A 16,088-nucleotide genomic window follows, 5' to 3' on the forward strand; every position below is an offset into this window, starting at 1 on the left:
TGATAGTCTGCCACCCGTCTGGTGAAGGGTGAGTCTGTACCCATTAGGAGCTTGTCCACCATTACAGATCTGCTTTTGCCATTCCTTTCCATCTCCATGTGTATGCACTTTCTCTCTAGCTCGGCAATAACTCTGCTCAGATCTCCTTGGTGGTCATCCTCCCTCTGAGGATTAGTGTTGCTGTTGTGATCTTCTTCCTCATGCTCATCCCTGTTCATCTCGGGATTGGGCTGTCTCGGCCTCATGCGTAACAATTCTGCATTTAAGTCTTCAATATGTGCTTCTAACGCTGCTATCCGATCTTGGTTTCCACCGGGCGGTGGAGGCTGTGGATCATTCTGAATAACCGATTTTTGTGGGGCCACGGGCTGTCGATTGGTCTGGCTTCCGAAACGTGTGTTCATCACCATGCTGGATCTTCTTTTTTTCTTTTATGAGGAACGAAAAATTGTTTCCCACAAACGGCGCCAAACTATTGGTACAGTTTCCGGTATGGTGTGAATCTGCACGTTCCTTTGATGTTCTTCACGCTTCTCAATAACTCTGCAAAACAACAAAACCTAGGGACCCTTCCGGGGGTCCTGCTCCAATGCCTAAGTTAGCTTCTGTGAGAAAATAATGCTTTATGCATAAAAACTGAGTCCTAGTTTATACCTGGGGTATGAGCCTATTTATAGGCAAAGAGGTGGAGTCAAACCTGAATTAGGTCTCCTTGCTCCTTGTTGATCTAGAACTGCTGTCAGAGTTCTAATTGGACTTTAATCCTTTATTAAACTTCTAATTGGATATCTTCTTAAACTTCTGATCTGATAATTCTTCTTATTTGATTGGACCATAAGTCTTATCCCAATTCTCTGATTTATCTGAAGTAGTTGTTAAATGTCTATCTCCTCCTTGGATCGGGTTGAGTGGAATTTATCCCCAACAATAATAATATTACAATTTTGCCATGGACAAGCAATATTTCTGGATGAATCCCGGAAATATTGCTTCTCCCTAGCACTGCTCAAATGTTAATGTCCCACTAAGATCAACAAAAAGACAAAAATTACTTTAATTTTTTTGATAAGACAAAAATTTCCTTATGAATTTGAAAAAAAAAAAAAAAAAAACTAAAAATAAATAAATAAAAAAATGAAAAAAAGAACGTTTTTTTTTTTAAAAAAAAAAACAAATGAAAAAAAAAGGGTTTTATTTTTTGTTTATTTTTGTATAACTTTTTTTTTTTAATATTTCTTTTTTAATTTTAATAGTTTTATGAAGGATATTTTTGTCATTAGGGGGAACATTGATATTTTTTGGTAGTTCGAGGAATGACATTGACACAATTGGTAGTTTGGAGAGACATTGACAATTGAATAGTAATTTGAGAAGGATATGTGTATTTTTCCCTAAAATTAAAATAATTCCACCAATTTCCCACTCCGCTCCTAAGTTATTAAAATAAGGGGAAAACGTACACATATTCTCTTCAAATTACTACTTCATTATTAATATATTCTCAAACTATTAATTGAGTCAATGTCTCCAAACGGCCAAACAAATAAAATTTGTCGATGTCTCCCAAAGGTCAGTTGAAAGACAAAAATGTCTTAAATTTTTTTTCAATAAGATAAAAAAATGCTACACAAATTCTGAAGTTTATACTCACAAATGCTTATTCACTAACATAGCAATGAAAATCACCATTAAATTTTGAATGGATCTCCATTAGATTTTGAATCCGATGATTTTCACTATGAAGTCAAAAAATAAACATTTAAGAATGAGATTTTGAATCCGATGATTTTCACTATGAAGTCAAAAAATAAACATTTAAGAATGTAAACTTGAAAGTTTATGTAGTCTCCTATTTTGACATTTGTATATAGATTATATTTATGTCATTGTTTTATCACTAAAATAGGAATTACTGTCTCCAAATGGTAGCTCAATCGGCTGGAAACCACACCTCATGAAGCGGAGGTCACTAGTTCGAATTTTTCCTCCCCCCTCTTGTGTGGACATGAAAAAAAAAAAATAATAATAATAATCAATAGAGAAATTATTTAGAAAATCTTGGCTTGTGAGAAATTAAATCTGCTTCTTAAATGCTTAAGCATTTTTGCTAGATATAAATATAATGTTAGATACTTATATGTTAGTATGTGCTATAATGCTATATCTTATAATTTAAGAGTACATTAATATATGTATGCTATATGTTATAAGTAAGAAGTATATGTTATAATGCTATAAGTTAAAATTTATAATTTATGATATATGTTATATAATATTATCATTGATGTTATATACTAATATTTAAATAATTATGTAGATAGTTAAATATAATATATTATATGTGTGTATATGTATAATATTTCTCTAGATGGAGAAAGAAAAACTAAGAAGACTAATGCTCCGTTTGTTTCGGCGTAAAATGATTTCGGTATTTTTCGGTGTTTGGTAGGAGTGAAAATAATAGTCAACAAGAAAATGATTTCTGTTTGACAAAAAATGTTTAGTAAATTTCGGAAAATGAGTTACGCTTTTTAAAAACGTAAATCATTTTCTAAAGACACCAGACATATTTGATCCCTTTTAAACGGCACAGTCGACCTTCACGTTCAAGCAATCGACCATCACCGAAATCCGACAACATCCGGTCAATGTCGCCGGAATCCGGTCAGTCCAGATTATGGAGACCAAACTGGTTGTATTCCGGCCTATTGGCCAGATTCCAGCGGTTCTGGTAGGATTCCGGCCCGGCCAGACTTAGGCCGGAGTCCGGCCGTTCTGTGCTGGATTCCGGCAGTTTTGGCCGGAATCCGGTCACTTTCGCCGGAATCCGGCTAACTCAGATTCTTTCGATGAAACTGTCCGGATTCCGGCCTTTATCTCGGATTTTGGCTATAACAGCCGGAATCCAGTAAAAGTGGCTGGGATCCTGTCGGTCAGTGACGGAATCTCGTCACCGGTAATTTTTTTATTATTTTACATGAATATTTATATTTTTTGAATAAAAATTGATTTTTATAGGTTAACATGATTGAATAAAAATATAAAAAATATTTGTGATTTTCCGTACGCACCAAACATCGAAAAATGCTTTTGGCGAAAAGTATTTTCTAGAAAAATGACTTTCTTGAAATCATTTTACGACGAAAACCATTTTACGTCGAAATAAACGAAGCATAAATAAAAATTGATTTCGGAAATATGTATAAGTTGTTTCTAGATTTTTGTTTTTTGGTGTTTTTATTTTTTTTGAAAAAAGTCTGCCAAACGCACATTAATAGTACAAAAACGTATTTTGTTGTCTTAGAAACAGAAAAAACTGTTTACAAACAGTGTAAGTTTTTTTTTAACTAATTTTTTTTTTTTTTAATTTATGTTTGACAATTTTTTACACCAAACTCAAATTTTTTCAACCCAACTCAAAAACAATTTTTTTTTTCTTCATGTTTCCAAATTGATGGGTTACACTATTTGTCAACGTTTTGCAATGTCCAATAAGCCCCTAATTGGGTGGGCCATGCAGTAGCAAATGGAGGCCTTTGAAAGGCAGCTGGGAAGCAAGCCGGTACAGAGATGAGGTCAAATGAGGCTTTGAGGAGTGGCTCTCCTTTGGGCCTATAACATCACTTCAAATTCTTTCCAAAAGGATTTATTTACATCGGGCAGCAGAGATTCTCATTATTGAGGCCTTACTGTTCATTTATTCTTCTTCTTCTTCATTTTTCCTAGTATGAGCAATGGGCATCCAAGCAATTGGGCTTTTACATTTAAGGTTTATGATCTCAAACCTCATATATCATTGGGCTTTTACACCATAATTATAACAAACAAAAATGGTTTTATTATTTAGAGCCAATAAACGATAAATCGTCTTAATGTTTTCCAAAATATATTATTGTCTTAGTAATAGTCTGTGAGGTAAGTTCAGATTTTTTTTTTTTTTTTTAATTTTCAGTAAATAGGAATTGAAAAGTAATGGTTTCTAGTTAGATCCTATGCAGATTAGCTCTAGACACAATCTCAGGGCATCATGGAGGCATAGAATGCAATTCTTTCTTTGAGTACTATTGGGCCTGGCTTCCCCGTTGAGCATAGCAACCCAAATAGCTGGCCCCTTCATCATAGGACGCAAGCTTAGAGCCCATTTAACATAGAAGATCCACTAAAACAGCCCATAAGAAGGTAATGCTCTCATTTTATAGGAATAGGAAATGAAACCGAGAGTTAATAAGGAGCAAAATTGTCTAAAAAATTAAAATGACAATTTTACCTCTTGTTTTATAACTAACCGGCTCTACTCTATTTCAAATGGATTTGTTTCCCATTTTATAAAGGCACTCTCCAATATATATATATATATATATATATATATATATATATATATATATATATATATATATATATATATATATATATATATATATATATATTAATGTGAAATCAAACATTAATCATAATTTTTTAAAGCTTCATAAAAGTAATAATTGAGGAAGGATAAGATTTCACAACATCTAGCAGAATGTATATTATCTATATTGCCGCATCATTTAATTTTTTTTTTTTTTTAAAATAATGTGACACTACAACATTAAATGCCGTAAAATTTAATTGTTTAAAATTTTAATCAAAACAATTAAATTATTTCTCTCAATTTCACTTGATATCTCATTTACTCCGATGGAGTAATCTGGAAATATATATATATATATATCTTGGCTTTAAAAAATGAGAAATGCTAAATTTTTAAAATTTGATTCCCAAATGATGTATCACAACTTTATAAATGATGACACATATTTTAAATTTTGAGATATGTCGCGTTGAAGGCAAAAAATTCCATGGTGTATTTATACGGCTGTTTTCCGATCCCACACTGATGACACCAATTCAAGGCAACGGGGTTTTCATTCATGCGCATGCATACCATCAGATGGAAGGCTTGCAAAAACTGCAAGTTTAGGTAGAAAAACATTTAACTCGGAATAAATTTAGAGAGGGGGAGGGCGGGATAAAGCCAAACACTGATCGGAGTAGATGTCATTCAAAGCTGCTTCCTTGGGTATGTGTGGTACTATAATTTCAAAATGTGTGATTTGAAAAATTTTAATTTTTAAAAATGTAATTTAAAAATGTAATTAAGTGTTTGAAAAAAATCACGGGTTAGCTTTAAAATCGTGCACCTTCGTTTGCAATTTGAAAATGTAAATTTTTTAACGTTTTCAAATCACATTTTTTTAAAAATATACTTTTAAATGAGACTTTTTGCAATCTTGTTTTAAAACACGCATTTAGCATGAAAAATCATAAGAGCCACTCGGCCCACTCTTATTGCTTCCTTTTTAAGAAGCATAACTGTTGAAAGATTTTTCCCTCCTGGATTTGTGGTTTTTTTTTTTTTTTTAATTAAATAAAGAAAATGGTTACAAATGAGGATTATTCCCACTTCTGATCCAAAAAGATGAAGTGGACGCCTAATCGCCTATAAATGAAAAGGGGGTGGGCTCTCTCCAATAATAGACCCAAATCAAACTAAAGTAGTGCTGAAATAGATACAAATGATAGGAAATTAGTCAAACAAGTGACCCCGTCCTCTCAAAGGGCCAAACAAGACGGTTAAAAAAATTAAAGAAGTACAGAGTAAAATAAGCTCATCTGTACTCCTACTTAGAAACAACAACAGCCACCCGAAGATAGCTAAAGCAATAGATGTACTGAAATAGTCTAAATCTAAGACTACAGAAAAAAAAAAAAAAAAAAAAAAAAAAAAAAAAAAGTACCAACACAAGAAATCCAGATACAAGTCTCTGCATAGTGGGAAGACCCTCCCCCTAATTTCCCCAGCGCGCGTGCTCTCGCGCACACACATAAATAGGGTTCAAATTTTTTATTGGTGATCGATCATGTAATTCTGAATCCACACACACACCTACCTTAGGGAAACAAGGTTCAAAATGTCTATTGGTGATCGACCATGTAATTCTGATGGGACTCAATGGAATTAATCAATTACTCGCTCGTGAGGAACAGAGAGTCGTCAAGCATGAGCTAAACAATTCCGATTTGGGCTCAGGAATGGAGATGTTCATGTGAAAGCAGAACCCGAGCACCAAAACTGAGCAAGCTTTGAAAATAAGGGCACAAAGATGAATGTTATTCAATACTAAGAAAATGTTTTTGTGATCTCATGACGAGTTCCATCACACAAAAGAACTTACCATTTGAGGGATAAGATATGAAAGCAACACCTTTAGGTATTGAAAGCAACACTTTTGGGTGTTGAAATATGTTGGAGTTCCACGTACGATAACAAAACATCCATTCCATATAACAATAATGACAAAAGTGAGTGATTAATATAATATTGTATATCATAGGTCAAAATCCATAAACTCAAACTTGTAGATAATGTGTTGTCCTAACATATTTTATTAGGACCTCACATGTCCCTTGAACCACAAATTTAAATCTAAATTATCGGCACACATGTATCATCATTCATAAACCAGTAGAGAGCACTACTGCTAACAGCTGCAGCTCTTTCAGTATATTTAATAATAGTCATGGCACCCTTTTGGAGAATTAAGAGCTGAAGTTATAAGAATCCCTTTTGGAGCCTCCAAAAATAATACAAGATGGAGGATTGGGTGATGTCATGAGTGAAACCCAAATTAATATCTAACTTGCTTTTCAAGCTTAATCTCATGAGGGAAACCAAAATTTTTGGTTCTGTCTGAACATTCCATGGGGAAAATATTGTACAGTTGCCATGCCTATGTCAAAACCTAAGAATTTTCTGTGCCTTTTTAAAATATCATCTGTAGATAAGCCCTGCCACAAGATTAACTTCAATTGTTGTTCAAATTTTTAAATAAAGAAAACAATGCACAAAACAGCATTTCTTGTTTCTGATGTCTGAAGCAAGAATGAGACTGCACAATAAATCATAAACTCATAGGTTACACAAATTCTATTTATAATAACAACAGAATGAGAGAATAATAATAATAAAAGAACATATATCTACATGGATAAGGTGCATGTCTCATCTTAATCTGCATTAAACAATGCATTTTTTTGTACACATCTGCATCAGTACTCTTAATCTTCCAGGAAAGTATGTGCTAATTCTCATAGTACTCCACTTTGGGAACCTTGAAATTTATGCGGCAGTAAGACATTTCAGACGAGAACAGTCTTCCAAACAAGGATATCAAGAGAATTTTCTAGTAAGAGGTCCACTGGACTAGAAGTTGGCAGGAGCTGGGACTCCTCCACCTCCTCTAATTGAAAGAGGAGAACTGCGGTGGGGAATCCTACTTATTGAATGGGGATCTATAAACACAACCACAACTGTGATATCATCATGAAAATGTCTCCGCACCCCTGTTTCAATCTTTTTCAGGTCTGCGTACCTCATCTCTCTTTTCTTAGCTGCTTCTTGAAGTGCAGCTTTGACAAGCCTCCTGGCAATTCCCTGGATTGCAAAGGAATAGAAAGATCAATCAAAAGTCATTGTTTTGACTGTAGTTATGTTTGCAATATAGACAGTGAAATCTTACGTTACGTGGGTAATTGTTGACAATGTTGATGGCCTCCTGGTTAGTAAGATGCTCCCATAGACCATCAGAAGCAAATATGAGAAATTGATCTTCAGGGTGTAGTTTGTGTACTGAAATTGATGGCTCTGAACTAAGGATTGGCTTGAAGAAGGGTTCAGGCAGTCTAAATCTAGGTAATAGAGGCTCTCTATTGAACTCTGCCTTCTTCAGATATGCATCACCAATGGATCTTGAAACCTGCAAAAGAAATAAGAACTTTCAACAAATGGTAATTCATAATGCGTTTTTAAGTCACCCAACAGTCTTTCATAATCTCATTATGCACTTGCTCGTTGCTTATTACCTGCATAATTACAGATTAGAATAAGTTCTCATGCAGTGGTGCCATATTATAAGTCTGCATATGCTATAAGCTGCCACAACTCACAAGCACCTGATAACAATAGTCTGAAATTATAGTGTCCAAAGGATGGCAATTGTATATGGTATTCCCACTTAGAAGACACCATCACTCTGGTAATGTAAGACTGAAAGAGGTTCACTAGACACCATATGGACATGCCAAAACCTAGAAGGTAAGCAATTTTGGGAATCCACTTTAGACTACTTCAGCTTAACCAATTGCATTCTAACACAATCGCTTCTGCTGAACCATAATTAAACAGACAAGAATCAAGCTTCTGGGTAGAAAACACTTTTTTTGTTTTATATTTATTTTCTAGTCTTTTTTATTCTTAGAAAGGCTAGATCGAGCTAGAAGTATTCAATGGATAATGCCAAATGCAGCCAAACTTCATTAAGATGGAGCTGAGGAGCTCCGAGCTAAAAATCATAATGCGAACATAAAAAAATGCAGCTTGTAGAATCATAAGTAATTGTCTGACAAAGAAAAAAGAACCTACAGTTTTTAAAAATGCCAAAAATAATACCTGTATGAGGCCCTTCACACGCCAAACGTTGTGTTTCAACAACACAATCTGGGAATCATGGGGATGCATTGACTGAAGTTCCTCTCTTACTGATTTTATACTTGCATTGTGCTCTGCAGATATTTGAATAGCTGTGACTTCCCTACTAGCTCTTTCTGCTCGCCCTAACACCACCCGGGAATCTCCAGCATTTGCGACATATAGAAGTCCGTTGCATATTATTCCTACCAAACAACATGTTCCAGCAGAAGCAATCTGTGGCTTACTAAGCCATAGGTTCTTAACAAGAGAGAGAAAGTCCTCTTCAGTTGCCGAGAAAGCTTTTCGGATAACATTTTCTGATATGCCCTGATGCACAGATGCATATCCTGCATCACAAATAGCAGAAACTAATCATTAAATGAGAACAACCACACTCCTGTTAAAACCAGGAGTAGAACTATTTGTCAGTGATAGCTTCACAGATGCACGGTCGCATATACAACAAGTTTAACTTTAAACCCACTGTTTGTCATGATGTTTTTTAACTAGAGTGATATTCTTGGAATCTAAAGGTTCACTTAAGGTCGTATAATTCTAAGAATATCCACATAACTATAACGGGAAATCTCTAATAAATGTGATCCTTTATATTTAGTGTTCTACTGTAAGTATAGTTCCATGCTTTCTCCATCTCCTGCTACTAGTTGTTTTCACAGGCTTTTTGGGGATAATAATATTAACATCTTCAGGGCTCGAAGAGTACAAAGAATGATATAGTGAATATCCAATTGGCCAGATTTTTTAGGAGTTGCCAATTAATTATCAGAAGTATATACAGAATCATTAGCACCAATTGTTGAAACTAGATTTTTATCAAATTGAATACACAGCTCTGCATTAAAGATGAGAACATACTTTTGAGATTGCGGAAAAGATTGTCATTGACAAAACGAGAAGCCTCGGTTCCTCCATGACCGTCATATACTCCAACGAAGGTCCCCTGAGGACCCGAGCCTGCCGAACTCAACGGTCCAGATTCGAGTTGGCTTTGATCCTCCAACAAGCTATTGGCCTGCATTACAGCCATTGAGAACTCCCCATGAACATGGTTTCCCAAATCCTTATACCACAACAAGCCATCGACCCTCCCGCTTGCATCACCACCTCGACGAGAGCCATCGCCGACTACGGACGGTTTCCAACACGGTTTAACCATTTTCTCAAGCAAACACTTATTATGATTCACAGACGCTTATGTTTGATATTTATCATCCAAAAGACCCAGCAATCAAAACATTCCTTAAACGCAGGTCAAGAACAAGTCCCGAATAACCCAATCTCAATTCCAGTTTCTGCTTATGCTCAACACCCACAACCCCAACTCCTAAAACTATATACCCACTAAAACGAGACACCATTAATATGAACAAAATTTCAGAAAAGGACCAAAACGGTATGGGCAGAATGAACTGAGCAACGTCCCTTCAGACAAGAAAGCACAAGTTTTTATGTGAGTTCAGAGAATATGGAAGTGTGCTGGTTCCGTGTACCTTGAATCTGGGTTGAATGCATTTGTATCTTCCATGTGTGCCATCTTTCAGGAACAGACTTAGCTGTAAAAGCACATAGAGAAATGATATTGGCAGAGTTTGGTCCAAGATCAGAGTGATCAAAAGGGAGCACTGGATAAGAGAAGGGGCTTGGAGTGTTTCGGCAGAAGATCTTTAGATTGTTGTCGCTTGTCAGCGGAGATCCAAGAGGAGGAAGTGAATAGATTTAAACTACAACCTCTGACATTGTTGTTGGTGTTCTCTCTTTTGTTTTTTGTGGCCGAGTCGTTGTTGGGAGCTTTTTTAAATCCATGGCTGAGGTTTTAGTTCCACGACCTTTACGAGTAGTAACCCATCGTTTTAGGCAATTTTTGCTCATCTCATACTCTCAATTTTTATTTATTTATTTTTATTTTTTTAATTTTTAAACCGAGTTTTATTACAGCACATTTTTACACACGTGTTCAATTTTTTTTTAATGTATTTTTACATGCTCTATTAAAAATAAATTTTAAAATTAAAAATATGACAAAATTTCTTCCAAATTAAATTGAAATAAATTTCCCCAATAAAGTGTACTCTTAGAATATGTAACATATATATATATCCCTTTAATAATGACGTGCTTTTTAAATTATTATTTGATCAAAATTTAATAATGATTAATTAAAAATCCAACGATAATTTTCAAAACCACACCATTATTAGAGTGACATGGGTATTACATATAGAATTACTTAATTTTTACATACTTCCTTTGAATTTTCCTTAAATTTAGGTAACTAAACTACTTTTTACTTTCATATTCAAATAAACTTCACAATAGCTTTCCTTATCCTTTCTTTATATCATTTAAATAATTTTTAAATTGAAAGACAAGAAAAAGAGAGAAAAAATAAAAACTATTTAAATATTGTTTCAAATAAATGTTATTTTTCCTACATTTATAAAAGATAATGAAATTTAAGGAAATTGCTGTTAGTACTCATACTAGGTATATCATGTGATTCTAGTATGAGTACTAACAACAATTTCCTTAAATGATGATATAAGTAGTCTAATATTTTTTGTTAGATGAATCTAGTCCAAATGATGGAATATTTTATTATTTTTATATACATTTTGAACACTTGCCAATTTAATATACGTAGTTTTTTTAAAAATAAAAAATAAAAAAAATTCTCCAATCAAATTTAAAAATTTTCTTTTGGGGTTGTGGCGGTGCGATTGTTGATTGCTTTCTCCTAGTTGAGCTGTTTTTGGGTTTTTTTTTTATTTTTTTTATTTTTTTTTTTTTTGAACAATTTTAAGATAGGAGTGTACGATTATTTCTCTTTTTTTGGGAAAACAAAAGGCTGTGAAACGGACAAGAAAAAGAAAACAGAAGTAGGTAGGAGGGGATGTTAGATTTTTAACATATTTTTCATGGGCAAAAATTACAGATTTTAGCATTACGCAGTAGGAGTAGAAATTGATGAAGGAATATTAAAAATACAAGTGGATTGGGAGAATGAATTTTCATTTTCATTTTTTAAATTAGTGGCCATTGAATTTAAATAGTTGTGACATCGAGCGGTGCAAAGAAAGCATGAAGCTCATGTACGACAGGGGGGAAAAAACAATGAAGTGGGTGAGGGATATTGGATTCAACAAATTGTCACCATGCCAAGGTCATAGCCGGTGTGCTTCATGCCATGGTCACTTTATTGATAAGACTTTCTTGAGCTATCTATAATAATATATAAAAATAATATAAATAAATAAATAAAGAGAGGGAAGGGGAAAGCTATCTAGGAGGAGGTTATCGTCAAGAGGAGTAATTTAGTGGCATTTGAGTTCAACAATAAGAATAAGGTCATAAGGTCGAATCCCGAAATGAAAAGCATTTGGTTTACCATCACATTGGCTTGAGTATAGTTAGTGTCTTCGGTGGAGTTGGACATTCAAATTATGGCTTTATTGAACTTGAGAGAGCGCTTACTGTTTTTGGTCGTCTAGGCTCTTCCTGTACAATTGCCTGGCGGGCAGAGCCTACTATGGTCATGCCTAGGTAGAATAGTCACTTTGGTTGCCTTCCTATACCTTTTTGAATAAAAAATATATATATAGGAGGAGGAAGTTGATAGAGAAGAAATAAGAATACTTTCACTTTGATATAAGTAGATGGGATCCATCTAATTAGATTATGTGCAAGTTAATTAGCATTATGGTAGACTTTAAGTAAAGACCAAATTGAAATGAAATTTAGAAATAGGAGAGTTTTACAAATAAAATGTTCTAATTACCAATCAATAATTGTTTTTTTTTTCTTTTCTAATTTAAGTATTTTTAGAATATTGAACAACTGTTTTATGATGACTATGTGACGTAATAGAAGCGTTTGATAAAAGTAGAAAACTCTATCAATTCAATAATTAATTCTCACCAAGTTGTTGTTTTTTTTTTTTTTTTTTTTTTTGAATCTCTCATCAAGTTGTTGTTGCTTCCATACAAGAAGCACTCTTTAAATAAAAGTAAACACATACAATGCTTCAAATGAAAAAAAGAAATAAATATTAGAATGAGTCTAAACATAGGCATTTCCCCAACTATGGAAAGCCTAACTAATGTCAGCATTCTAAAGTTGGAGAACTAAAACTTAAAAAGACAAATGAATGCTTTTAAGATGGAAAACATTCAACTAAAATGGAACCTAATCTCTAAAGAAACAATTCAAACTAAAATTGATAATTTCCGGTGGAGAGAAATTTCTTACAAATCGATTTATAAGAAATTTTCTACGACCCACATACAAAAGTAACATGTGTCCTTTAAGCACGCGAGAATCACTTGTTTTTTTTATATTAATGTTATTAAAAAAGCATGTGAGAAGTACATGTTATTAAAACAATATGTGTTTCTCACATGCCAAGAGATACATGTCAATTTTATATATGGTTCGTATAAAATTTCGTACAAATCAGTTTGTAAGAAATTTCTGCCCAATTCCAATCTATCATGGGAATTGATAAAATTTTAATTTTTCAACAAATTGGGATGAAATATCGATTGTCTTAAAATTGGGTGAAAATTCTTTCTTTTTATACTTTCACTATCTGTCATGTAAGTAATAAAAATTTTCCTCCACAAACTTTTTGGTAATCTTAGTTGGCAATTTCTTAATTAAAAGTATGCACTTCGTTCTTTGAAGGCAGCTATGTTGCTTGCAAGTATAATTTTTCTAATTTAAGTATTTTTAAAAGATTGAACACTTACATATTTTTCTAAAGAGTAATTATATTTAGTAAATTTTTGTACAACTGTAATATAGTTAGATAATGTAACAATAAAAATTAGCAATTGTAGATAATTTTTATTGCCACATCATTCAGTGCTATAAAAATCTACTAAATAAGATTATTATTATTATTATTTTTTTTATATAAATAATGGTTTTGAGTTGCTTTTCCTTTTGTGGTTAATTGTACGTTTACTATTACTTTTATTATTATCATTATGCGGTTGGAGTACTTATCTGAAAAGAAAGTATACATCTCCCTCATCTAATTTAGCAGGAGTCCTTTTTTAATTATTATTATTTTTTAATCCGAAGCTCATACGATTTTGTTTTGTTCTACAATTTTGTAGGCCAAAAGTATTTTATTAAACAATATCGTGAAAGCGTTCCGTTTGAAAATACTTTTGAAAAAAGAATGGCGATTTTAAAATGCATAATTTTAAACGTTTTTTATTTTAAAAACTCAAATTTTCATTAACTGCTTTTTGAAATTACTATTTTCAATCCACACGTTTTGAAACCCCTGATCCAAATAAACCCTAAATGTTGAAAATAATCCTCCCAATTTGCCATAAATATAGGCGTTTATTGAAACTATAGGTTTTACTTGGAGCAAGTATCCATCTAGGCCGTATTTGATTCAAGTTTATATTGGTTGAGAAATTGTGTTTGTCTAGGGCTTAGAAATGGAACTAATCATGCTGTACCATATAAAAAGCATGAGTTGACTCGAAAAAAAAAAGAGAGCAAGAATTACGATGAAAGGCACAATATGAATACAAAACAAAATATTTTTAATATATATATATATATAGTTATATATATAGTTGACAATCTCATTTTTTGCTTATAAAAGATTACCATTGAAAAGGTTTTACCTGTGAGTCTGACACAAGCACATGTATCATTATCAATCAAATGTTACCACTCTAAAAATAAAATTATTAAAATAAAACGCACTTAAATAAATATGATCCAATTGATGCAAACTATAAGTTGAATAAATTTATAAAAAGTTAATGTAATAAAGTAAGTAATGAGGTTTGTTTAAAGCCACTTGAGAAGTGGCAGGTTTGTTTTGAAGCCACTTGAGAAGTTGGCCACGCATACCCGCAGTATTTTTTTTTTTTTAATCAATACAGAAAAAAGGGGTCACATGAGATCAAATCAGGAGGGGTGTGTAGCGACTCGCTCTTAATAATACAATATTGTTCGCTTTTTATTATTTCGAATCAGACTTCTCGGGAGGTCACCCATATCAGTACTATTCTCGCAAAAGCAAGTTTAACTGCGGAGTTTTGATAAGTTCATGGCCATCATGGCTTTAAAACGCGTTGTGTCAAGAAATGTGCGAATATACATATAAGTACATACTCATTCACATACCCAGGTGATGTGGAACGTCACAGGATGGGCTCCCAACAGCATATCCGCACTGTTATTATAGTCCATGACATATAAGCAAGCGGATTTCTTATGACGCATTTGTGTTCATTGCATTCCCCAAGAATAATGGATCTCAAATTTGAGGTATTTTGTATATGAACCAAAACACCCTACTAGAACCACGAATACGTGTTCGCCATTTTGGTTCTGATTAATCAATTTGGCTCATATAAGAGCATTTCCAACAAGTTCTTAATTTCAAAGTTTTCTTCCAAGTTTGGAGAATATCCTCAAAAAGCATGATTGATCAAACTCTTCACTATTTCTCCAAATTGGCTCTTGTTAGATTCTCATTTCAAATTTGGCTCACAATTTCCTTTCTCTATTGATTTTTTTAATATTTCACTTTTTATTTCATGCCTTCACTTTCCGAAGCAAGATCTAGAATCCAAAGAAAAGTCTCAAATTATTGAGGTCATGAGTAGAAGCAGAAGCTAGAATCCAAAGACCAAAACTAGACTTGCAAAAAAGGAATTAAGGTACCGTTTTAATTTTTTATGAGCAATTACTTGTAACGGTGTTTAGATGCTGGGAAAATGGGATTTGTGATTTTGTGATTAAACGTTTCTATGTTTGGCGTATGTGGAAAGTTTTGATTTTATTGTCATTGATTGATGGGCATGCGTTTGATATTGTGTTTGGATTCTGAGAAAATATGGGCTTTAATCAATAAAGAATTACATTTTTTGAAGATGAGAAATATTTAAAGAGTTTAATAAGTAGTATTTTGAAAAGTGGTTGTTAAAATAGTAAAAGTAGATTTTTTTAGCTAAAATTTGACTAAAGTTTAGAAAGCTCAGCATTCATAGTAGTCTCACCAAAATAGTTTTTTAGCTATTTTGGTGAGCCAATTTGATGAAAATCCTGAAAAACCACTCCCAGCAGCCTCACCATTTTAACCAAAAAAATTTGATGATTGAAATTACTCACCAAATTTTGTTTCACCTTTCTCTCTCACATGATTAGCACACTTTTTTCCTTTTTTCTCTCATTTTCTTCTCTCATCTCCCATCTCTAACACGATAATGTCATTATTTCATGGATATAAATGATTTTTTGTAAAAATATTATATAGAGAAAAAATAAATAAATATGAAAAAATTATTATTTAAATGGAATAGTGAATATTGACTAGTTAAAATGGTGAGGCTGCTGGGGAAATTTTAATAAAGTGGCTCACCAGAATAGAAAAAAGTAATTTTTAGTTATTTTGGTGAGTAAAATTTGGTGAGGCTACTAGAAATGCTCTTAAAAAGGCTCTAAAAAATGATATTTCTTTCTCATGTGAAATGAATTTTCTAGAAACCCTTTTCGCTTCGCATTTCTCCTTTCTCTCTCTCTCTTTGCA

At 33.0% G+C, this 16,088-nt stretch overlaps 1 protein-coding gene across 1 annotated transcript; it reads right to left on the reverse strand.

The window, feature by feature from the left end:
* Positions 1-6,906: 6,906 nt before the first annotated feature.
* LOC133873826 (probable protein phosphatase 2C 38) lies at positions 6,907-10,308 on the reverse strand. Its single transcript, XM_062311600.1, has 4 exons — positions 9,383-10,308; positions 8,486-8,853; positions 7,557-7,793; positions 6,907-7,471 (listed from the first exon to the last, which is right to left on the reverse strand). The coding sequence occupies exons 1-4, from the start codon at positions 9,681-9,683 to the stop codon at positions 7,241-7,243; spliced, it is 1,137 nt and encodes a 378-aa protein (XP_062167584.1). The 5' UTR covers positions 9,684-10,308; the 3' UTR covers positions 6,907-7,240.
* Positions 10,309-16,088: the final 5,780 nt, after the last annotated feature.

The sequence above is a fragment of the Alnus glutinosa genome, chromosome 7 (genome assembly GCF_958979055.1).
Source record: "Alnus glutinosa chromosome 7, dhAlnGlut1.1, whole genome shotgun sequence".
In the NCBI taxonomy this organism is placed as follows: domain Eukaryota; kingdom Viridiplantae; phylum Streptophyta; class Magnoliopsida; order Fagales; family Betulaceae; genus Alnus; species Alnus glutinosa.